The sequence below is a fragment of the Dysidea avara genome, chromosome 2 (assembly GCF_963678975.1).
Source record: "Dysidea avara chromosome 2, odDysAvar1.4, whole genome shotgun sequence".
Taxonomy (NCBI): domain Eukaryota; kingdom Metazoa; phylum Porifera; class Demospongiae; order Dictyoceratida; family Dysideidae; genus Dysidea; species Dysidea avara.
In genome coordinates this window covers 20,684,351-20,710,797 of record NC_089273.1, presented here as the reverse complement: position 1 = coordinate 20,710,797, position 26,447 = coordinate 20,684,351, and the positions used below count along the sequence as shown (strand labels likewise).

The 26,447-nt window shown below is 37.7% G+C and overlaps 1 protein-coding gene across 2 annotated transcripts in view; it reads left to right on the top strand.

Moving 5' to 3' along the window:
* The window catches only part of LOC136246811 (REST corepressor 1-like), a 48,296-nt gene that overhangs the window by 11,791 nt on the left and 10,058 nt on the right, over positions 1-26,447 (top strand). Inside the window, exons 6-11 of one of the 2 annotated variants that reach the window (XM_066038374.1) lie at positions 12,740-12,818; positions 12,917-12,999; positions 17,735-17,862; positions 22,166-22,364; positions 22,953-23,048; positions 23,213-23,282. In XM_066038374.1, coding sequence (XP_065894446.1) covers positions 12,740-12,818; positions 12,917-12,999; positions 17,735-17,862; positions 22,166-22,364; positions 22,953-23,048; positions 23,213-23,282 — 655 coding nt within the window. Of the gene's footprint in view, positions 1-12,739; positions 12,819-12,916; positions 13,000-17,734; positions 17,884-22,165; positions 22,365-22,952; positions 23,049-23,212; positions 23,283-26,447 lie in introns of both variants that reach the window. The other variant, XM_066038373.1, reaches the window with a different exon arrangement.

Genomic DNA, 26,447 nt, shown 5'->3' with positions numbered 1-26,447 from the left:
ACTCCATACCGTGTGGCATGTGAGACCAAAACAATAGTACAGCACCTAGTTTATATATATATCTATATAATTATGTTCACCATGTACTATAGTGCCTAATGAAGAGCCTTCTGCAGCTGAAAACTCAGCTGAACATAGCGAAGTTGACGCATGGCTTCAAACAGATGAACAGCGTGATGATGATATAGAACAGCTAGAAGATTTCAGTGACGTTGATGTTCTGCAGGATGCAACTTCCGAAGTTGATAATGCTTTACAACTTAATGATTCTGTACAGCTTGACGATGCCGTTTCCCAAGTTCATAATGCTTTACAACTTAATGATTCTGTACAGCTTGATGATGCCGTTTCCCAAGTTGATAATGCTTTACAATTCAATGATTCTGTACAGCTTGATGATGACAATGTACAGTTTTATAATTGTGCACAGGTTGAAGATGGCCCGTTAGATGATCCTGTGCAATTTGATGGGCACATGCAACTTGATGATAACATGGCATTTGAAGATCAAGAAGAGAGCAATGAAGGATTGGAAGACTCAGATGAAGAGAATGATAGTGAGCCACAGTATGATCATGATGATCCACTCTATCCAGGTGCAGAGATTACAATTGGTGTGTTCATGACTTTATTGCTGGCTTTCGCTGTTCGTCATAAATTGACAAATGAAGCTTTATCCGATTTACTGTACCTAATGGATCACATTTGTCCAAAACCCAACAGATGTTGCAAAACGCTTTACAAATTTAAAAAGTTCTTCTCGTTTTTAGTTTTACCATTTAAGTGTTGTTACTACTGTTCACAATGCGTCAACCCTATCAGTGTCAACCCTATTACTTTTGCAACAGTAACAGCCTGTTCTGTTTGTAACACTGCTATCAATTCAGTGAAGGATTTGAGCTATTTTATACACATATCTATATCTGATCAAATCCGATCATTATTTGTCCAAAAAACATTCTATGACAACTTGCTTCATCGATTTACAAGAGTTAAAGCAAATCAAGGTGGCTATGAGGATATTTATGACGGTTCATTGTACAAAGATTTAATGTCACCAAATGGAATTCTGAGCAGTCAAAACAATATTTCTTTGACATGGAACATAGATGGTCTACCAGTTTTTAGCTCGTCTAAGTTCAGCTTGTGGCCGTGCTATTTAGTAGTAAACGAATTGCCATATCGACTAAGACTGCTGAAAGAGAACATAATAATTGGTGGACTATGGTTTGGCGAAGAGAAACCAAATATGCACGTGTACCTTAAGCCAATCATAGGCGAACTTGCAATGTTAGAGCAACATGGTATTGAGGTACAATCACCATCTGTGCCTCATCCATTTGTAAGCAAAGCTGTTCTGCTAGCAGGAACTTGTGACCTTCCTGCTAAGTGTTTAATTCTAAATACAATTCAATTCAATGGAATGTTTGGATGCAGTAAATGTCTTCAACCAGGACTTTCTTTTCCCACCAGTGCCCGTGGAAGCGTGCATGTTTATCCATTTTCTTCAGAAGATCCTTGTGGCCCAGCTCGATCACGTATCCAGAATGATTTAGATACACGGCAAGCAGTAGCTGAGAAATCTGTTATAAATAGAGTTAAAGGTCCATCATGGCTCAGAAAGCTTGAGACGTATGATATAATTGATGGGACTGCAATTGATTACATGCACTGTGTGCTATTAGGTGTAATGAGATTATTACTCTCATTATGGATTAGTTCCGAACACCACAATGAGCATTATTACATTGGCAGACAATTTAAACTAATTGACAGTCATCTTGAAACAATAAACCCACCATCAATAATAACCCGTAAACCTCGCAAGCTCTCCACACATTTTAAATATTATAAAGCTTCCGAATACCGTGCTTTCTTATTATATTACTCCTTACCGGTACTCAGTGGGATTTTGCCGTCTCAGTATTGGAATCACTATTCTTTGTTAGTGGTTTCCATTCATACCTTGCTGCAGCAATCCATATCTGACAGACAGCTTAATCAATGCCAATATTTGATCAACACCTTTTGCCAACAGTTTGAAGTTTTGTATAGCCAGAGATATATGTCTGCTAATGTCCACCTTTTATTACATCTTCCAAACACTGTACGTCAAATAGGACCCTTATGGGTATTTTCATGTTTTTACTTTGAAGGACAAAATGGTATGCTGAAGAGATTGGTGCATGGAACTCAACACATCGATAAACAAATCATTAAATCATTTTCGCACTTCAAGAATTTATCAGTAACAGTTGACAAGTTCTTCAGTGAGCATCCCAGCAGTCATCTTGATGCATTCAAACATCTGGACTCGAGTTATCGGCATAAAGTGTCACCAAACAGTCTGTGTATTGGAAGCAATTTGTATGCTTTGGGAAAACCTTCAATAGGTAGTATAGATAAGCTGCTTAAAAATTCTGAAGTGCAAGCACTACAACAAGTAATATACGGACCAAGACAAGTCAAAGTCTACAGTCGTGTTAAGTTTCACAATATTATGCTTCATAGCACTCAGTGGAACAACAAAGGTGTCTTGAAGCAAAACAATGCAACAGTGGCATATAGGAGATCTGACCATGTTGAATATGGAATAATAAAGAAATTTGTTGTCATAAGCGATAACGAAATACCAACACAGACAATAGTAATTATATGTACACTTGATCACACACAGCTGCAGCAATCAGGCACAGTAGTGCCACACATATTTGTGTGCTCACCACGTTCCGAGTCATCCGAAGTAGTAGCTGTAAGCATTAAAAATATAATAAGTCCATGCATATTTATGGCTTTTAGTGATGTACCAAATTCAGTGTATGTTGCTGCATTTGCAAACTTGCTAGAAAAAGATTAGCAATTATGATTTATGTATTGTATATAGTTATATAGAAACATATACTATACATTTACAAGGCAGGCATATTTACATGGTATACATAGGTGTATATGTATAGGTGTATGTTGTGCGATAACACTTTGCATGTGTCTTGCTTTAGTGAAAATATACCAATATTTTGATTGGAGGATTTCTATACATATATGCAAGTGTTATTAATTACTTGCATATACAGAACTGTTCTTAAATAAACAACCACTTTATTTGTTACGTTATTCATCCTTTGCTGTGGTATGCACTCATTTCTTGTTAACTGCATCTGTGCATTTGTTACGAGTAACCTACAATTTATACAAGCCTAGATCACAACTGTAAAAGCCTAGATCTTATGTGCAGCATATATGTGATGGAAATTATGTGCATCGTTCTTGTATGAAATTTACAACACTGGAATTAAGTTATTGGGGCGAGCCTGAGCGAGTCCCACAATTGCAGTACTCTATTCGACCGTACGATCGTCGCGTTCCCAAACGTTTACGCAAAGAACACGGAAAGTCCCACACTGTTAGTAGTCCATTGGACCGTCGTACGACTTTTGCGTTCCCAAACGTTTACGCAAAGAACACGGAAAGTCCCACACTGTTAGTACTCCATTGGACCGTACGATCGTCGCATTCCCAAACGTTTACGCAAAGAACACGGAAAATCCCACACTGTTGGTAGTCTGGACCGTCACATTCAGTTTCCAAAAATTTACAGCGGTCACTTTTATTGCACGTGGCGCGATGTGACCATGGCGAGTGTTGAAAGTGCAGAACAGAGCGAAGAAAGGCTCAGAAGAAGGGAGCGCGATAGGCTCAGAAGAGAGAGAGAAACCGAGGAGGAAAGACAAGCAAGGTTTGTAAACGCAAATAGCCGGTACATGCACTAAGTGCAGTTTGCTACCTGTGGCTTTCGAAAATACTACTGTAGGTTGGCTAGGCGAAGACAATATGAAAGAATTAGACGCGAGAACGTGGATGAACACCAAAGGCTTACCAGAAGACAGCAAGATCGGCGTACACGTGGAACAGAATCTGATGAACAGAGGGAAGCAAGGTGTCTTTGCCAGTGCAGCACTTCCACAAAATTAATTTACCTTTTAGTAGTAATATAGAACTGTTGATAGTGGTAAGGTGTGTGAAATCAAAATAGCGGGATGTGTTGATACAGTAGAAGTCTTCTTTTAATGACACACATTTCTGTACATAGACACTTTTCTAGACTGGTTACTTTATACCTAGAGTTTATAATGTGGTTAATACAGAATGTGTGTGTGTGTGTGTGTGTGTCTATTTGTGTGTAGGGTTTGACTCAACGCAAAGAAATGTTGATTTCTCGGATAATTCCAATCATGTGCATCTATCGCCTTCCTTATGGACAATATGGCTATAGTGGACATATACTCAATCTTCCACAAGACGTTACGTCATTTGTTAACAGTTTACCTAGGTCTCCAGCAACACTCAATGTAATTGTTGTTACAAGTTTTTGCAGCTATTTCATTCATATAAAAGTATCACACTTCACTTTTCAGTGCTGATCACTATAAAGCTTCAATATATCAGCTCAGGCTCGCCCCCACATGCTTTAGCATCTGTCTAGTTTACTGGATTCAGCTTTCAGCACATACTTATGGTGATGATTGTTCGGCACACATGTACGTAATCTGCCCAAGTACAGATATTTTTTTCACATGGTATATTTATAGGATATCAATTCTTTAATGACTATCTAAGCGCCAGATCAATTATGCCCCATTATCATGATACTGATTTGGTCAGCATTGTTGCAAGCTACCATCTGACATATTATACACTGCACACCTACAAAATCAAATGTAGTAATTAACAGCATGGAATTATACACTTAATCGGCATGACTATAATAGCTCTATGTATATACAATCCAAGTACTACTGTATTTGATAACCTCACTTTAGGATTGAGTGTTACGATTGAGTGTTACTAAATTGTATGTATGCAATTCAAGCACAAATTGATAACCTCCCTTTATTATCCATTGTTACTAAATTGTATGTATACAATTCAAGTACTATTTGATAACCTCACTTTATGATCGATTGTTACTAAATTGTATGTATACAATTCAAGTACAAATTGATAACCGCTTTAATGAACATGTATGCAGAATAAGTACAGTTTACAATCGGAGGTTTGTCATCAAAAAGTTTCCAAATTGTACTTAATGAAACACGCTTGTATGCATGTTGTTTATAATCCACATGTAAACTGTACTTAATATTTTTGTAAGGGTATACACCTGTATCCACAATTTGCATGTTTGTATTTAGACTAAAAAAGGTTAGTCCATAAATACAGTACCATAATAATACCACTGTACAGTATCTCTTCCAGGTTCCCCAAAGTTTGTTTTTGTAGGAAATTAGGCATGTACTGTAGCCTCAATTATGGCTAACACTACTGGCTTGATTATTAAACCAGGCTGTGTCTGTTTTACTGAAATTGTTTCGTAAATGCGTGTGCGTGCGTGTGTGTGTGTATGTGTAACTACCTATCTATACCTTGTCTGTACCACGTGAGGGTGAAAGCAGCTTGCACATACACCCCCCTGTAAAAAGTAAAAGCTAAATGAAGTCTGTATTAAACTTCTGAACAGGTGAACTTTGCTCTGAGGTTGTTTCTTTTCAGCAGAAATATGGGTGTGGCAACTCCTCAGACTATCTTCCCTTTGGATTGTATAGGCATTTGGCAACTGAAAAACAACAATGCAAGCCTCAATAGGCTACCAGGAGTAGCCTATCCCTTTCAGTTGAAAGGGGGTGTGTCCCCTACTTAAAAATAAAGAGCAGCTTTGAGGTTTTGTCAAAAGAATTTACAGTGAAAACACAATATTCATCAAACATTACTTCTGTGCGTAATACATGTATGTTGTTAAAAGCAGTTTGTTTAACAAGCACTTCCTTAACAGTGCATAGCAATATGTACTAGTAATAGCATGGGTAGCAGTGAAATTTGGGATAAATCCCACTCTTGTTGTATTGGAAACGGTAAATTTCACTCGGCTTCGCCTCGTGAAATTAATCACCATTTCCAATACAACAATCGTGGTATTTATCCCAAATTTCACTGCTACCCATGCTGTTCCAAGTTAATACCATATTCGTTGCATACACTTTTAAATTACTGTACATTAGATTCATTGACTATACATGTATACTAGTCCAGCTAGTATATTACAATTAATATAATACATTGTCCACATAAGATTCACTCAGAGTTTTTATCTCCAATCTTAGCCCTCTTCCAAGGTAAACACATTGCTGGATTGTTGGTAATATGTACTGTGCAATTTGTAAAATTGTATAAGGGAAGTGATGTGGATTGCACTGAGCAAAATTCAGCATCAGAATGTATTTGCTTGCTAAGCTTCTGACAGTCACTCCTTGTGTTGTAGCTCAAAGTATGACTAATCTGTTGATGATCCTCCATGTCAATGTCAGAGTAATCTCTCAATGACTGCTCACTTTTGTGACCACTGATTGAAGCGATTTTATCATTACTGAAACCTGCCTTTTGTAATTTGTGAACCATTCTTTTCCTTACGCTATGATTGGTGTAGCATTTGTTACTGTTTGAAAGTCCACTCTGTTTAGCCATGTCCTTCATAAAGCTATTAATTTTATTTATTCCCATTCTCTTCTGTGAATACCAGACATCGGCTTGTCCTTGAAAATCCTGCAATGGTGTGAGATACAAAGGGCCAGATGACTTAAGTGGTTCCGGACGCTTATTCAGTAGCTTTTGAAATATCTTAACTGGACACCTATCTCCTCCAATAGCAAACATACGCTGAGATACACATCTTTCCTGTTTTACTAACCCTCCTTGTCTTGTTTTTGTGGGACCTTCCACCCAATCAACATACAGAGCTTCTCCAGAACTTGGGTTATATATTAATTTTAGGTCTTCAATTTTTATTTGGTGATGCTCTTGACAGCCTCGTGTTCCGAAATTTTGGCTCAATAAAAAGAACATAGTATAATTTAAGTTTTGAGGTGTACTGCTTCCAAGAATACCATTATTCCACATGGTTTGTTCATCTTCAGTAGTTACAAAATCGGCCTTCCTTTTCGCTTTCCTTTCCCACTTTCGCGTAATGCAATAGCTTTTCCATTGAGTACCTCCCTGGCACTAGCAAATTCTGGTGCTGTAAGAATGTTGTGACTGTATCCAGTACCTTTTATATATCTGTGCATTGCTGAAAGCATTGTTCTTAAGCTGTCGGGCTCGTATTCTTCTCCCTTTTCATTGCGAATTTCAGCAAAATACTGCTGTAAAACAACGTTCAAATTCAGCGCAGAAATATTTGGCAAATCTACAGATACACACTTTTCCTTCTTCCACTTTTCAAACCTCTTTACCCACGTGGCTGTAGACTTTATGGTGTTTCCATTCTTGTTTTTCTCAAGTAGACCTTGTATCTCCTTTTCCGTTGTTGAAGCGAACACACTGGAGCTCGAGCTGGAGCTTGCATCGAGTTCAGGTGCCGTAAGTTCTTCTGAGAATGTATCAGTACCTATGTCACTGTCATTAAAAAACTGCAATATTTCTTCAGAAAAGAAATCTTCTGGAATATTAAAAGCCATTGAACTAGCGTTGCTAACGTAATGGATTCAGGCGCTAAACACTAATTACGTAATACTGTTACATAAATTATAGCCAATGAAATCGCAATTACAACTTTTCACTGCTGTCAGTGAAATACGAGATAAATTTCACTGCTACTATTGAGACTTTTGTATGGGCTGTGAAACAGGTATGGTATTAAATTGAAAAATCACAAAAATTTTATGTTATGACTACAAAATACAAAATTTTTAATTAAATGATGTATTTTTGCAAAAAATTTACTAGCTAAAATAACATTCACTGTATTAATGTTTAGGTACAACACTTGTTTATAATTAGTCCCAGCGAATGCATGTGTATATGTATGTCCATCCATCTGCAGACAAACATTTAAAGTTAAAAATGGCTAGCACTGCAGTCTAAGGTAGCTTATTTGTGGGAAAATAATGGAGATGACACATTTGTGTAGTAGTTTGCTATAGCACTGTAAAGTACCAGGGTTTTTGATAACTACATTGTAATTATACTCTGACCTATATTGCTCCACCAGGGATGTGCCCAGGTTTAGAATAGTGGTGGCTACAAGAACACAAAAGATGAGTCCAGAAATGTTGTATGGGACCTTAACTTGTGTATGTGAAAGGAGAACTTGTAGTGATTATTTAGTGGTAGTGGTAGCTATTTTATTTGAGTGGTGGTCAGTCCTGACCACCAGACCACTGCCGACCACTGTGGGTACATCCCTGCTCCACCAGTAGTACCACTGGGCTTATCACTTCAAGTTTGAGGTGTATTAGCCAGTAAACTGAACTGGTGCTGAGGAAATTGGAACAGACTTCTGTTCACACTGTGCCAATGGAGTGCCATATTGTCTAATTATCAAATACCCTACAGGTACATATAGATAATTAATATACAGGGATAAGGCTGGTTGGTGGAAAGCTTTGAGATCTCACTATTTAGTGATAGACAATACAGTACATTGGTCATTGCCAGGTTCTTGTGAACTAAAACCTACAGAATCCATAATTGGCTTATGGTTGTTGATTTTTATTCAGGTATAGGAAAACACTGCTGAGCTCAAGGAATGCATTTTATTGCCTTTCCTTTTCCTGCATTGTGTGAAATACTCTACATTTCTTTTCCTGTTGCTGTTTCCTGGGGAGAAGTACTGTACAACATACCTGGATAGAGCATATGTCACTAGATTCCCTGACAATGTAACATCACAAAAAGTAGGTAACATCTTCCTATAGAGTATTTCCTCATAACATTGCCAGTCAAGCTGTATATATCTTCCATAAATAGGAATACACTGCTTTGTATGCTCGCCATACACTACGCAGTTTTATTTCTTAAGCTGTCTGTAAATAAGTGACTAATGCAGTGCGGAATTGCCGGAATTAATGTACATATTTTTACATGTTTCACTTTCATGATGTTTCACTTTCGTGATGTTTCACTTTCGTGATGTTTCACTAGATAAGCTTTACCTATGTACAGTAAAAGTATTGTTACTATTTTTAAATATGCGGTTAAGTACATTATACAGCTGTATGTGTGAGAGTATCTAAAGTTCATAGTAGGGGTGTACTGATACAACTTTTTACTGATACTTCTGATACCAGTACTTGTATTGAAATCATAGAGGGAAGTGTCTCAGTATAAATATTTTTTTACAATTTTGTAGCAACCTATTGGAGGCATTTCAGGTCATACTGAAAGCACTTTTGGGCTAAGTTATATCTGCCAAGGTGCCATGAGGGTATTGTGAGACTGGTTTCTGGTCAATTTTTTTTTTGAAAATGTGCAAACCTCCGTTATCCCTAACATACAGACTATATTAAATACATAGTTTTAACATACTTGAAAATTTTCTCGTTCATTGTTAATAGAAGCTACATGTGAGACAAAACCTGTAAACTCTTTTATTTACAAGAGTACAGTAAAAAAATCTAGAAGAGTTGTTATCCATTCACTGGACAGGACTACTTAGGGCTATTACCAACAGTCCAACATGTAACCACAGAAACATTTAAAATTGCAAAACACAAGACAATTTATCACCAACTGTGATAGGGAGTACAGTGTAAGTGTAGTGTATTGTGCAAATGCTCTACATACGGTAATGTACTTTAGTACAGTGTAAGTGTAGTGTATTATGCAAATGCTCTACATACGGTAATGTACTTTAGTACAGTGTAAGTGTAGTGTATTATGCAAATGCTCTACATACGGTAATGTACTTTAGAAACTATCACCTGTACTATATTTTTCGTGCACATGAGCAGTGGTACCATAAAATTTGGAATTTTAAGAGATCATAGAAAAAAAAACATACGAGAATTGGCACCGTTTGATGTACATTGGCACCATTTCTAACTGAACCCTACACCAATGTGCATTGGCACCTGAACATTGGTACCATTTTCTAACTGTGCCCCAGTAACAGTATATATACGTGTACAGGTTGTACTATAGCATGCCTGTTTAATGTTTGAGGAGAAGATAACAATAAGGTCAAATGAAATTTTACTTCCAGGTAGTGAAACCAAATAAACAAACACCGAACTTTCTGGTGTCAGAATTGCCATCCCAAATTGTAAAACTATAGACATGCATTCACTTGCTGTATATGTACAGTACCATAGCCATCCACAAACAATGATATTTATATGGTTATGATTTGAGGAGATTGGTCACACATTGTGATTAATCCCTGTGAAACAAGAAAACATGGCACTCAAGTGTTGGGACTTGTTTAGTGAAGCAACACCAAGTGGTGTGCTGTGGGATGACTGAGAAGGTTTGTGATGCAAATACACTGTGTACAATCAGTAGAATAGAACAATTGGTGCGAGACATAATAACTTAATTACCCTGCTCACATGTGCAAGGGATAGTGTAATCAGTATGTCTGTCGTCCACATGTAAATCATGACTTGAGGACATCTAGACAGCTGAGCAACTCAAAACCCCAAGTCAATAAAGTCAAGGATAAAGTAGAATTCACAAAAGAAATGGCCTTGGTTCTCACTTAGAATAGTTCACATGCATCACTAAAAGTTGTCTTTTCATTGAGTAATTATTCTATTTAAACTTTTAGTATAACTAATGTCACACTGTATGTCATGGCTTCATGAGCAAGAGAAATATGTACAGTAGCTACATATGTGTAAAGTATATCAGCTGCTTGTTTAATTACCGATCTACTGTAGCAGCCCCCTTAGACTCTTGCGGCAAGTTTCCCAGAGTATACTACCTTCATTGTTTTAACTATTATTGTTTAGAATACAAACAATGTTCATACAAAGAATTACATGATCGCAAGACTAACTCATTTGATTATGTTATGCCACAGATCCCTCAGTTGACGAGAGCATCTTCAGCTCAATGTAAGCTTCTCAGTACATGTACAGCACAGCTATATTTATAAGCACCACATGCTGATCATCAGTCTCTGGACCAGCAGTTAACGTGCATGATGTCATCCATATACTGTACATTGTGTGCAGGATATGTGTAATTTTTAGTTATTCAGTTATTTAAATTTTCTGTGAGATCACCAGATGTTTAATAATGTAGATCATCCTCCTTTGAGTTTCAAATAACACATGCTACATGCGATATGTAAGTACAGCCGGTTTCGTGTAGAGAAAACCATACAGCAGTTTTTTTTGTATTCTTTGTCTTTTTCAGATTTAAAACAGCTGTGCAAGCTGCGTAATCACTGTAATGTATTTCTGGTGAGTCAGTCCTACCAGTTCTGTTATAACAAGATTCTACTGTACAACGAAGACCTCTAGCCCTACATGACTTAAATTCAATGGCAAAAGTGTAAAAGTCTATGTATGCATATTAAAACTGGTAGGATTACTAAATAATCACCGTATATCAATAGCATGCTAAAGTGTCTGATAGGAAGACAAAATCTAAATTTTGCAGGTTTGAAATTTAAAGAGTGCATATTTCAAAGTACAGCATATAAATGGAAATTTGTGTCACAAAGTGTGCATGCTTGCCAAAAGCTGACTTACTAGTGGAGTGATCCCACCCTCTGTGGATTGGGGAGAAGACTGGGGGAGTACAAATTTTAATCAGCCATCATCTTGATCGTATCTATACAGATGGCATTATTAAAACACAAAGAACATGTGTGTCCACACCAAAATGTTGGATCACTTGGAAGTTACTTTTTCTTGCAGTTATACTTAAGTAGTCATTCTGCACGGTGATGAGCTATAAAGTACTGTACCCCAGATAGTGAAACATAGCCACTCATCGTGTAGTGTTATTCTGGATTGTGACAAATTATGCTTTGCCACAAACTGTACTAGCCTCTCAACCTTACCTACTCACGAAAAATTGTACGTGCAGTGTTACTTCTATACCATACACCTGTGTGTGCAGCTACATGTATATATAGTAACTATTCAAACAAGTTAATTAGCACTACATATAGTCTGTATAGGATTTAGTTAGCAATTAATTAGTTTTTACCACTGTTGATGTAGTTCGTTAAAAAATTCCAATTTTGCATCATGTTTCACAGCAAGGTACCATATATCTGTGGAGACTAGGCTGTAGGTACAGTACAATGATGTGTATTTACATTACATGTGAACAAAGGAATGTACATACATACAGTACATACCAGTTCTCACAGCGTAACATGAAAACATCAAACTTACTAGTACGATAGTATTGGATTATGAGGGGCTTTTCTGGTCAAAAATATCCTAAAAATCATAATACTTTTGTGGCACCTTGGCAGTATTGGTAAGGCATAAGCTATAAGCAAGCCTAAAAGTGCCTACATAGTGGCCAAAAACACTTTCGAAATGTTGCTACGGAATTATTTTTTTTATTTAACAGATTTTCTACTGACTGATTGACTAACTACAGTAATTACCTGCCTGCCTACTTTTTTTACTGTTAGATGTCGCTTCAGTCTGACCGGTGCCTTTTGGCATACTGCAGTATGTACAATGCATACTTCATAGGCTTACCTGTGTCCCATCAATCTTTGCTAACAGCGAAAAGTGTCAATTTGCGGTAGCGCAATGTGATGGCTTCCCAGCTCCCTTGTTTCATGGCTATGATCCCTTATCAGAGAGATTTTTTTTGGACATATTTGAGTTACTGTGCAGTGTAAAGTACAGTAGCTTACAGGTATTAGTTGGAGGTTTTGAACTTGTGCAATCCCTAGTATTTTAGTTCCAGTACTTCATCTACTTTTTTTTTGCAGGCACTAGGTATGCTATTCTGGCATGAGTATGACATCAAAAAGGCACTTGATGATATGCCAAACTTCAAAGCCTATCAAGGTATGTAATACATGTAATTTATATAACTGTTATATTTTATGCAGTCATTGTAACGTATATATGATATGCATTAAGTTGTATTTAATTTTGATTTTCAGAGGAATGGACAATGGAAGAAAAGGTTGTTTTTGAAAGAGCCTTCCACATGCATGGAAAGAATTTTCATCGGCTAAAGGCTTTTGTAAGTCCATTAATACATACAGCTGTATGTGTGAATATAACTATGTACAGCCTCTAACTATATTTGTATATACTGTATGCATGTGCATAGGTGGGATAGCTCATGACATGCCGAGTTGTGTCATTTACTTATGGGTATATTTGCACACAGTGCTTGAAATTGCAATCAGATGTTGGGTAATTTCAAACCATTTTTGGTACAGTGCCACTTTGAGTTGATTGAAATCTCTTGGCAACTAAATACCTTTCACAATTATAGCATTTTCCTCAATGCAATTGTTTACCATTTACTGTACTGAATTAGTAGAGCACAGTAGGGCCATTCCCATACCTGGATGCCTATGTGTATGTATGTATGTACAGAGTGCGCAACTTTGTTACAGGGGGCCAGAGTGTAGTTACTATTGTACTAGGTGGTAAGTATTAATAGGTATTAACCCTTAATAAAGCCATCCATATAGTTTTGATGGATTCCTGACAGGTGTGTTATAAGTCCTTGGTAACAGACCTGAATGTTGTATTCATGACTAAATTGCCACTCTGAACAGACAACAGGTATTGATAGAAGACACAACAAGAAATTAACCAGATGTTACTTTAACAGCACCACAGAGTAAACCTAGTCAAGTTGTACTTAATTTTAGTGGGAACTAAAAGTACGTGACTTAATTGTAAAGTCCCTTTAGGATGATACATTACTACATACAGTACCTGCTGTATGTACTTACTTGTGCTAGTACCTGACTGTGTAAGTTGGTTTGTTGCGAAAATGCTATTTGTAAGTCTTTGTATGATTATTTACACTGTATTTGCATGGGGTGTATCCATTCACTGGACTGGAATACTGGACTGGACTACTGGACTGGACTACTGGACTGGCATATTTTTGGTTTTTGCACATTCTGTGGTTAAAATTTATTGAGCCTTGCAAGCCAAGGATCCTGAGGGAACCTACAGCCCACTACTAAATGCTGAATATGAGCAGTAGAGTATGCGATAACTGTCTTTTAATATGAGCAGTGGAGTATGCGATGACTCTTAATAATTTTGCTGTGATTTATTATGTCCTACAACACTTATTCCCTACCCTGGTATGTAGTAATGCTGTAGGGAATGTATATCAGCAATAGTTAACCAGCGATCAACTCGCCAGTTGACAAGATATCCTTAGCGTGAGCAAGCTATATATAATATAGTCTTGCGTGGCAAGACCACTTCTGGAGAAAGGCTTACCGATTAGAAGTTTTTTCAGCATGTGCTTAATTATAATCATTGTATCCCGCAGCACTGAAAGTAAGTCCATCCATGCTAGCTCAATTCCTGAGCTCACACTAAGGATATCTTAAGGATATTGTCAACTGGCAAGTTGGATCGCTGGTTAGTTATTGCTGATATACATTCCCTACAGCATTACTGTATACCAGGGTAGGGAATAAGTGTTGAGAGCATAATAAATCACAGCAAAAATATTTAAAAGACATTTATCGCATACTCTACTGCTCATATTCAGCATTTAGTAGTGGGCTGTAGGTTCCCTCAGGACCCTTGGCTCGCAAGGCTCAATAAATTTTAACCACAGAATGTGCAAAAACCAAAAATAGTCCAGTATTCTAGTCCAGTGAATGGATACACCCGTATTTGCAGTGCATTTTGATTATGATAAACTAAACATGGTTTTATTAAGGTACACACATATAATCAAAGGGAAGTTGTGATTTCACACACCAATAAATTATGCATAGATACATTTATCACTTAGAGATTAGTTTAATATGATTAAGCTAACTGTCTACCCTTTAACAAAATGACCATAGTTGCAATGATGTGGGAGAGTGTGTGAATGCATGTGTACCTTGGACCAGTCCTTTTTGTAACTACACTCATACTGGGGCATAGCTGCTTAGTTACAGTTGTTATTTAGTGTGCAACTCAAATGCACTGTGTAGTGGAACTTTTTTCATAATGCACTTTGGGACCAAGAATTATTGGTTTGCATTCTTTGTAGTTTACTTTGAGGTTTGTATGATGAAGACAGACCTGTTGAAAACAAAACACTTTCAGTATCTCTATAGAATTGTGCAGTGAAAAGAGGCTACGTACATACAAGTGTATTCATGTTTGGGTATACAATTAGAGCAGTTTCATTATGTTGCCAACATATTTGTTTAACCCATTCCATAAGCCAAGAATTAGGCTTTGAATGTTGCATACAATGTGCAGTAATTGTCACCGTTCTGCTGTTCTATAATGAATTATTGAAAGCTTGCTTAATCCACTACAATAATAACTAAATACTTTTATATGATACAACGAATTGCTAACATCTTCTTCACTGAACTTCGGTACCTATTTCAATATTACAGGGGTAACTCCGCCATTACAGTATGTGATATCAAAACTTACAGGCAAGACGTGACAATCAAAAGGTTTTGATTTTAGGACAAAGAGATGGGTAAAATGGCCAATATGAAGCACCCCAGTAGCAGAAATCCTTAAATGTCCCAGTGCATAACATACTGTATGTTTGTAAGGTAGTGGTTTCATGCCTACAGTGTTAGCAAATTCGTTTGTCAACACTTTCTCAAAGAGTCACCAGCACATGACTGATTAGAAGTCATGTATTGAAACCTGTTAGAACCATCAAATTACAAATTGTTTCTTGCTTTGCAGTTTTACATGAAGCGAATGCAACAATTTGTCCACTACAGATCTCCATTTATAGTAATTGATTTATTCATGCCTCTAGCTATGAATGCATGTGTGGGTTTTGTGCTGGACAAGAATTTCATGCTTGTAGCGTCAGTGAACTAGTTTAGAAAGTCAAAAGCCGTTCCAACTAACCAATTGTATATCTAAATTCCCATATAAGTGTGACATGGCCATCAAATCACTGAGTACTATAGAAAATCTAAGCCATACAAGCTAGTGGTATTCCCACAGGTAATTTACTGTATGGTACAGATGCGCGCAGGTAATAGGAGAATATCCTTGTTTTAGCTGCTGTAAAGATTTTTGTTGAGCTATTTGATTGCCACTGAAACCACAACATCTACCAAGTACATAATTTATGTTAAACACAGCCGGGACTGTTAACACTGATCATCGACAAAAAAAAAATGTGAAAAAACAAAATAATAAACAGCTGAAGCAGATCCTAGAGGTTTACTCTATTATGGTGTGTCATACCACCCAGGGTTAGAGGGCACAATGCACCCAACCCACTAAATATTGTGTCAATAATTTTTGGTGGCACTTTATTGACGCCAATTGAGGTGTCTACTGCATTGAAATCTTTTTACTGATCATTGAGCTAGTATCAAAGTTGTCATGACTCCTATTGGTGTTCTACTATGTATGTAAGTGATGTTTTATTTGTTAACCAATGACATCACAGGGTGAGGTTCCCATAAAATGTTAAGCATCCATAGACTACTCTATGGAAAATGCCATAAAAACCAATAAACTTGATTAAGATTGACTGATAGAGTAAAATGAAGATGTTTGTCTGCATTTACACATAATTGCGGCAGTATTACATTATTCACTGCAAGTTTAGGAAAGTATAATATTACAGGTGTTCTACTTGCAGCAATGGTGATATCAGTATCCCATGTACTGTGTGTATCCCTCGAACATATTTGACAGTTTCGTGGAACTACACTATGTGTATCATAAAATACTATAAAGTGTTACTATCAGGTGTGCCAAAATGTGTACGAGATGGTTATCAGGATTCAATTGCAATCTGAAATTCAGTCACGATTGCCTAATTGCTGTACTGTATCTATTAGATATGATAACATGACATGTTGCGTTCATGTAAATTTTTTGCCCGGCTCATTGCATACTTATACAGTATGTCAGTGTTGTTTACTGGAAAAATAGTATATTAATGGACGAATAATGTAATTAGTTAATGTGTTTTGGCTTCAGAAAACAGGTACAAATGGAACTGTCTATAATTAAGTCTTTTGTGTGGTACACATATGGATGTTCCTGGTATTTATTGTACTCACTAATTCACATGCACAAGCACACACACACACACACACACACACACACACACACACACACACACACACACACACACACACACACACACACACACACACACACACACACACACACACACACACACACACACACACACACACACACACACACACACACACACAAAGCCTCAGGCAGCCATGCGAAACATAGTTATTGCTGCCTAGTGAACCAGCACTGGGATGCCTGTACACCACTCAGGCACTTGAGCCTTGTGCAGGCAAATCCTAGGGCTAGTAACCCGCAGGAGGACTGTCCAGGTCTCTTGGAGAGAGGTCGCAGAACCTAAAGCTCCACAACAACCCCAACGCCACTAAGCAAGACAAGGACAGTAGGTCCCCATTTAAACAGTTGGGTAGACTGGAGCAATGTGAGTAAAGTTTCTTGCTCAAGGAAACAACAGCAACACCAAAGTGGCTCAACCGGGAATCGAACCTGGGACCTTTCGATTACCAGGCCAATGCCCTAACCACTTGGCTATGCTGCCTCACACACACACGCACACACACACACACACACACACACACACACACACACACACACACACACACACACACACACACACACACACACACACACACACACACACACACACACACATGCATGCACATGTACATGGGTATGTATGTATGTATGTACACATATACATATCAGATGCTAACTTGTTTGTGGTTTCACATACATAGTTACCAAACAAATCCATTAACAATTTGGTGAAGCACTACTACACACAGTGGAAAAGATCATATTTGCAAGTTAGCCTTCTGGATCTTCGTGCTCAAGATCGGCAAAAGAAAGAATCAATCCAAAACAGGTGCCCATCACGTATCAGCATGTATGTAATCACTGTTATCCCATGTGATATCAGATTCATAATGTGTACAAACCACTGTGACCTTACAATAACTTGTTTAGCTATCATACCATGTCATAGTGTATTCATGTTAATAATTCCTGAAGAAACTTAATCAATTTATTGTCTTAGTTAGATAAACTGTGACACCCTAGGAGTGGTCAAGGTTATTGTGAATGTATTTATTTCTTTTGTACTGAAGTAACCACACTTAACCATGGTACATTCATTGGTTGTAATAAAGTAGTGATGTTGTTTTGGTTTTTACCTAGCCATCATGGGTAATACAGTAGCTATCATGGTAATAACTATACATACAGTAGTGTCATTTTTCTTCAATGTAGAAATATACTTGTACATCTGTATTTGCTTAGTTGTAGTTATAACAAAATGGGTATAGTGATTACATATGGTTTTCAATTTTACTGGAAGCTTTTGACTGATTTGTGCTTAGTTGTTTTCTTTCTGTACAGGAGGGTGTACATACACTGTACGTATATTGTGCCAAATTCTTAACTTTGGCAATATTAATGGCGATACAATATCGATATTGCTTGTATGTATCCCTCGAACATACTGTATTGGACAGTTTCATGGAGAAACAAGCAAGAATCAAGAAAATAGAATAAAAGAGAAGGAGTTGAATTGGTAAATAAATAGACTATGGGGTTCAATCTTTTTTTAGGCATCTCATCTTCAAGCCATATACAGTATATACAGTGAATCAGAGTGCTGTGTTGATGTATATACTTGTCTTGTACTGTGTCACAAAAATATTGACCAGACAATAGCTTCATGGCACCTCGGCAGGCCCAAAAGTGTCTCCAGAATGGCCGAAATGCTTCAGATACTGTAGGAATTTTTATTTAAATACAGTGTAGTGGAATCTTCTGCTGACTGACTGACTGACTGACTGACTGACTGACTGACTGACTGACTGACTGACTGACTGACTGACTGACTGACTGACTGACTGACTGACTGACTGACTGACTGACTGACTGACTGACTGACTGACTGACTGACTGACTGACTGACTGACTGACTGACTGACTGACTGACTGACTGACTGACTGACTGACTGACTGACTGACTGACTGACTGACTGACTGACTGACTGACTGACTAATGCCTTCAGACAAACGTAACTCAACAACGACTAAGACTATGAGCTTGAGTTTTTCACTGCTTGACGTCACTTCAGCCTGACAGTGCCTTTAGGCATACCGTTGTATGTACAACACACACGTCATTGAATTACTGTTGTCCTTCTTTGTGTCCTATTTCTTTTTGCTGACAGCCCAAGATGTCGATTCACAGTAGTGCGATGCCTTCCCCACATTGGTAAACACGAACCGTCCATATTTCTGTGGTGACTGAATTGAGTGTTAAGGTACATACATCTCCTACTGTTCTTTGTTTGTAGTGCAGTGTAATGGGTTGAACATAACTGAAAGTAAAGCGTGATGACCACTTCACTTTCGAGCCAGTAATTAATAATCAAAATATTAACTCTGGTGCCATTCTTTCTTTTGGTGCAGTATGCACAGATTCACCAGTCATAATAATGTTACAAAAAAGTAAACAAACAAGTGTAAGGAAGCTACACAGCAAAAATAGTGTTCCAATACTACCTATTCTAACCCCGTCTTTATTCATTATTGGAACAACTATTTTTAAAAGCTCCCTGTAACAAGACCAAAAGAACATCAAACCTATAAAAAACTCTAATGGTATTCATTATTGGGGACTGTGGTCTGTTTTTGTTTTAGCCAAAGTAGAATTTTTGGACTATTAGTTCCAACACCTAAATATAGACGGAATAAATACAGTCAGTATTTGTGTATGAATTATGCTGTGCTAGGATTTTAAGTTTGACTGAGGATCATAGAAAAGAACTACAATAGGAGACAGGGAGGTCACCTATACCTTGTGTTATACTGGTGGACACCTAATTCAGTCATGTACACTGAATTAGGGATTAAATGTCCACTAATATATCTGCAGGTGTAGACCTCCCTTGCATAGGGATATTGTCCACTAGTATATCTGCAGGTATAGGCAACTTTCCTTGTTTCCCTACTATTTTCCTTATACTTATATTATGTAGTAAAGGTTTCAATGCAAACACCATTCAATGGCCCTCTAGGTGTTATTATTTGATCAAAAGTGAACTTGCCACAGTGATTTTGTACACAGAATATATACTGAGAGTTGCTACTTTCCCACATGCGATGTTTCACTGTCATTGGGTCAACGCACTCCATTTACAGTAATGCTGAAGAATTGCACATGTACCATGCATGTTACATGCAACCTACAGGATCTCCATACATGCATGTTTCAATGTATCTTGAAACATGCATGGATTTCAGACACTTTTCCTGTACCTGTTGCATGCATATACATGAATACTATCATGCATGTTTGTGTCAACATGCATGTCATATACTGATACCAAAGACTGGCATGCATGTAACATGCATGGTGTATGCTGTTACTATGGTTACTGCTATATCTAGTGACTACCACCCTGCTATGAGAAGCATTACTGACTACTTGGGAACACGTACAGTATGTAGAACAGTTGTACACACACACACACTCACAACAGCTTTGACTTACCAAACTATTCCTCACTGTTATATAAAGTTTCAATTTGTATTTAGAAAATGGTATGCATAATATGCTTTAATCTTTGGAGGATAATGAAGTCTTTAAAATTCACTAAGAGACCTGCTAGCAGGTTCTTAAAATAACTAGAAACCTGCTAGCAGAAAGAACCTCAAGCATCAAAAATCTCACTTTCGATCATTGATTTGCAATGCTCCCTCCAAGCATATTCAGGCTGGTAGCCTGCAGTGGGCAACCAGTCACCCATGTGGGATATTCATTTATAGATATAACCTAAATAATTCGATTATGGGAGCTAACGTTGTATTTACGATGAACAGAAAAGTCTAGAAATATCACGGAAAATTCTGTTTAGTGCCCATCTGTTTCTAGAGTGTTTTCGTCTTCTATTAAACTATGGATGGACTTTACTAAGGCCTAAATGGGTAAGCTTCCTTGTAGAAACGTTATTTGCGCTACATATAATGTGGGTGTGGTCCATGTTCGAAACCGTGCCTGTTCTCTTTGGTTCTTCGTGCTACTGTGGCACCACTCAAGGCACAACGTGTAACAACTCGTTCCCATCATATAAATCCACACAAGCTGCTTCTTCGCCAGACATGTTCTTTACACTGCTGTGACGCCGTAGACACTGGCTACCGCTAACCTGGTTCGACATTATCGATAACAGCCGTTTCACCCAGCTGTGCCAGACCCAAGTTTAACTTGTAAAAGGAAGTTGTGTGAGCTTCGATTTTTTCAACACTTTGACAAAAGCATGTTCAGCCTTCCGTGATTATTTTAACATTGTGTGATGATTTCAGTACGATGTATAACCCAATCCCAGGATGACTCCACCTATATGCCCATATAAAATGCTGATACATTTTCTAAGTCGGTTAGAGACCACACCCTTGAATCTTTGTGGATTTTAAAAACTGAGAGAAGCAAAGTTTTTAAAATCCACGAAGATCCTTGTGCTAGGTCTCTAACATACACATACATGTAATCTAATGACTAAGTGTAGTTTTTCATTGTGGGATTCTACATGCACCATTCCAGCATGCATGGTACATGCAGATCCCCCTCACCGTAACATGCATGTTGCATGATACTTATACCTCACATTCACGGAACACGCATGTTACAATAAACATGCATGGAGGTTGTGAGATACATGCATATAACATGCACAATATTTTGAGCTGGGGAATGGCACCCAATTCCGGTGTTCATTATACTGATCCTATAGCTAGCTACTACAGTATATGTCCTTGTGTATCTAGTAAGTCTTCTAGATCAGGCTCTTCCCACAATGCTTTTAGCATCTGTACAGTTTTCAGAAGGGCTTTTTTTGTAATATTCAGAGTTTAAAACCTTCGATACAGTGTAAGAGGCTGTTTAATTAGAGTATTTTGTGATAATTGTGTGCTATTTGAACCTCTGCACACGAGCGTACAGCAATTGTCTCCCTTCTACTGTACTCACATCTTTATAAAGCAAATACTGTACAGAAACTCAAATTTGAAAACCAAAGCCAAAGACTCAAGTTACCAGAGCCTGTAAATGCTTACAAATGGAATGTGCCCTGTACAGTACAATAGTAAAAATAATTCATAATATTATGATTGTTGTTGTTTCTTTCTTTTAGTCCAAGTGCATCAGATAGCAACAATGGGGAAGCCAGTAATTCTGCACCAATTGATGGTTTGCCTCCTACTACAATGAAAGGAAAACAGCTCCCTAAGGGAATTTACTTGACAACTAATGATTTTATTGCTGCTTTTGATGATCCGTTAAACAAGAAAATTAAACGGCTTGAAATGCAAATACTGGAATTTAAACAGCAGGTTGGTTCCACAATATACAATGGCATTGTGAGTTAGCATAATACAGTACATGCATGAGTGTGCATGTGTGCATGTACAATACATGTGGTTGTGGACGTGTTGTATGTATGTATGTATACGTACAGCTGTAGAATGTGTGCGTACGTGCATGCATGTGCGTGCACACGTGTGTGTGTGTGTGTGTGTGTGTGTGTGTGTGTGTGTGTGTGTGTGTGTGTGTGTGTGTGTGTGTGTGTGTGTGTGTGTGTGTGTGTGTGCCTTGAGTACCTTTGGAGGTTTAGATGGAGTTATAATGTCTAACCTGACAAGGTACTTGAAAATACTGATTCTAAAATGCTGTAAATCTAGTACTAACTATATAGTTGATGCCTTCACTTTGTATACAAAAGGTTTTTTTTTTTGTTTACTTAGTTATTTCTTAACAGCTGCTATTTTCACACAATAACTAGCTCTCTTGCAGCTGTCACCACTTCCTAAACAGACCCCTATCCTACCACTAATTACTGGCGAACATAACATAATATTGACAATTTGTCAGCACTATTTATTTCAGTTGTAACAATATATTATTAAACTCTTTATGTACAGATCCAGCAAAACAAGCAGCTACTCGATTTCAATGTTGAAGATACATGCAGTACTTTATCACAGGACAGTTTAGAGCAATTCAGACCTGTGTCATCAGTATGTTAACTTTGTTTGTGATGCATGCATCCTGGTATAAATTATGAATAATTATGTATACAAACATGCATACCATTGTGGTTTGTGAAGGTACAGTATAACTGCATGGCCTATACATAGTACACTAAGCAAGACTAATTATTTATTTACCGTTATTTTTGTAGCCTGCTAGAAAGGATGTCCCTGCACCGAATCAGCGATGGAGTGCAGAGGAAATTGATCTAGCCATCAAAGGTATGTATTGGTTACTGAACCAGGTATTCTACTGGTTTTATTTCTGTAATCACTAATGCTTTCTGTGCAAGTCACATATTGAAAAGGTCGTGAAAATGAAATGAATATTGCACTACAGAACAATGTGAATTTAGTGTGAAATTTTAAGCTGTGAAAATGTAATGAAATTGTTGTGAATGATATATATCATAGTAAACGTCCAACCGAATGGGTGCCAATATCTAAAATTGCAATATACATACATACATGCAATGCACATGTTGTATACGTAAACCCTTAATGTACATATGTACAATACATAACAGCACATTTGATGAATGGTATGAACATAAGCTGTGTATTCAACAAATATGTAAAATACGGAAAAATTATTTAAGTTCAACGATCCCTTATATACAGTACTATACAGCTTTGTATTGTATATGCTTCCGCCTTTTCTTTCCTTTTATCCAAAAATTTTCACAGCATCAACAATCCTCTTCACTATAGTCATTAGTCCAATACTTATACTTGCAACCTATAGGGAATGGGAATAGTGGTAAGTATGGTACAGAGGCATGCATGTACTATAGTGCAGTGTATGACATGAATACACAAACATTTAGACAACTTGTAAATATACGCTACTGATACCATGACAAAACACTAGCTGCTCCAAGTGCCATGATAACTGAAGTACCATGAAGTGATTTTTATTACACTCACAGGCCAATGCCATTTGTGGGTTACAGTATATCTTGCTATACAGATGTGGTTCCTGGAATGTACCCATCATGGAATATGGAGTGCAGCCTGATAGACACTTAGGATTCAATCATGCTAATATGTACAGTAATTATGTTATGTGTATTTCAATTAAGATAAATGTTGTGAATATCTAGCGTCTCAAGTATGGGCCACTTTTCAGCAGTACCTAGCCTTGGCAACTGAGTAACAATGTAATGTACTGTATGAAGTTTAGATATATACAATGCAAGTAGACAGGTGCACATTACAGACAGGACATGAGTATTATTAATACCAGCCAAAGATATACATAAACTGATGTCATGGTGGCCCACTACTCAAGAAGTTCTCTATGAAACAAAATATGTGGAGAACAGTTTCCTACCATGCTTATTACTAGGCAGTATACTATGTTGGTCACTGCACAGATTAACATGGGCAGACCATAGCAACATGGGCGGGTCGTATAGTTTTCAATCATGCAATAATGAAAAGTAAGGAGATCAAAGCACATTGGCGACTTGGCATACAGCTGGTTTCTATATAACAACACAAACCACCAGCATGTGCATTGCCTGCAATTATTACCGTGGCGGGGGCACTTTAAACAATAAAACATACCTCGCTGGTATTGCAACAACTATGCCATAGCCACCATAAAAATTAGAGGAGGTTCAACCTCCTTGGCTCTTCTAGCATTGCATGCAGGCAGGACAATTTGTTGTTAATGGAAACAAACACCGCACAAAAACTCAGGCACTGTTCAATATGAAGAAGCCAAGCATGATGCCGACAAGTATATCATGTTTTGTAGAGTGTCACTAAAACTCCTGTAATGGAAATTAAAGGTTGCCAATTTTGCTAAATCTATAAAATACAGACAAGTAGCAAACTGTTAATCCATCTCAGGTACAGTCACAGGCCAACCACAGCAAGTTGCAGGCTACAGTATATACTCTGACACAGGCAATAATGTAGACAGTTCGTGGCTGTATGGAAACCAGCCTATACTAATATACATGCTTGCACCATGATAGAAAAATTGACCCTGGCAAAGTTCTACAGTGTACATCAGTGAAATAGACATGGGCCATGTTTCTCAACTACCAACTGTTCAGTTGCAGCAGCTGGCATGGTACTGTACCTGTCACATCTAAATGGATGAAAGACAGATATAAAAGCACACACCATGCTCTACGAAGAAAGGAACACGTAATGAACTGTAGACTGGACTCGTACATAACAAGCTGAATAAGTATATCGTACTCTGAGGTGACATGGGCTGATATACTGAAAGCAGCGATTACTAGTTTACTGTAATAGCCCGCGTCTGGGGACAAACAAGAAGAGGCTAATACAAATGTAACGATACAAAGGAAACATACCTGCAAAGTCAGCCAGAGTAACAGGCACCCGTCAGACATTGCTATCCAGCTTCCTGCTCGGCTTCCGGCGCAGCAGTTCCACTCACTGAGTTTCCTCTGTGCCACCATTGGTCCAGCAACGAGCTTTACATTACGTAAATCAATATAATTCACTGTTCCATACTGTTACAGAATAGGGTCTCAAACACAGGTTCTCTGTACAGCCATAACTACACCATAACAGTCATTGCTAATGACAATATTACATCATTTGTTTAGGGAGGAATTATATAGAATACTATCTAAAGAGCCTGTACAAGGCATGTAAGATTTCGTACATGTTTTAATGCTACTGTATGAATGTTTTTTTTCTTGTATAGTGTTGTTTTAAGGCCCGGCAAAAAGAACTACTCACGTACTGTTTGTTTAGTGCGTACTCAGTAGACATATCATAGATAATAGAGATTGTAAATAAATATTAGAATAGTACTCTATTATCTATGGACATATCAAGGTGTCCGTCTCCCGGGAGTGTCAGTATCTGGGGATGATTGTTGTCCTCTATAGCATACTCTGAAAACGGACAACCTCCTCCCTTTTGTTACTTATCACTTGTTAGGTTGTAGGTATAGTCTAGTGTATACAGTGTAATTGCAAGTATGGTTGTAGTGCAGTAGTAATGAATCTCTGGCTGGTGTGCGGAATAGCTACAGCTTTAAATCACCAGATGTCAGCCATAATTCTTCCTGGCTTGTATAGATGCTAACTTTCACAGGTCCTCATAGTCAGCCGGTAAAACTCTTATCCTGTGACAATATTACAGCTAATGCCGTGTCTGTTAATTCGTGATCTAAATTTTCCAGTTTATACATCAAATCATAAATATTATCTGTGTGTCAGAACAATACTGAAAATGCGTGCACACATTTGACCGGATTTGTGTAAAGGGGTCTTCCACACACATCCAATTTACCAACTTTGACTCATAACTTCACATTGGAAAAGCTATTGACGATCAGTAGTTAGCACCAACATAGCTTGGTTGATGAAGCAATTTTCAGGTTAATATTTCTCT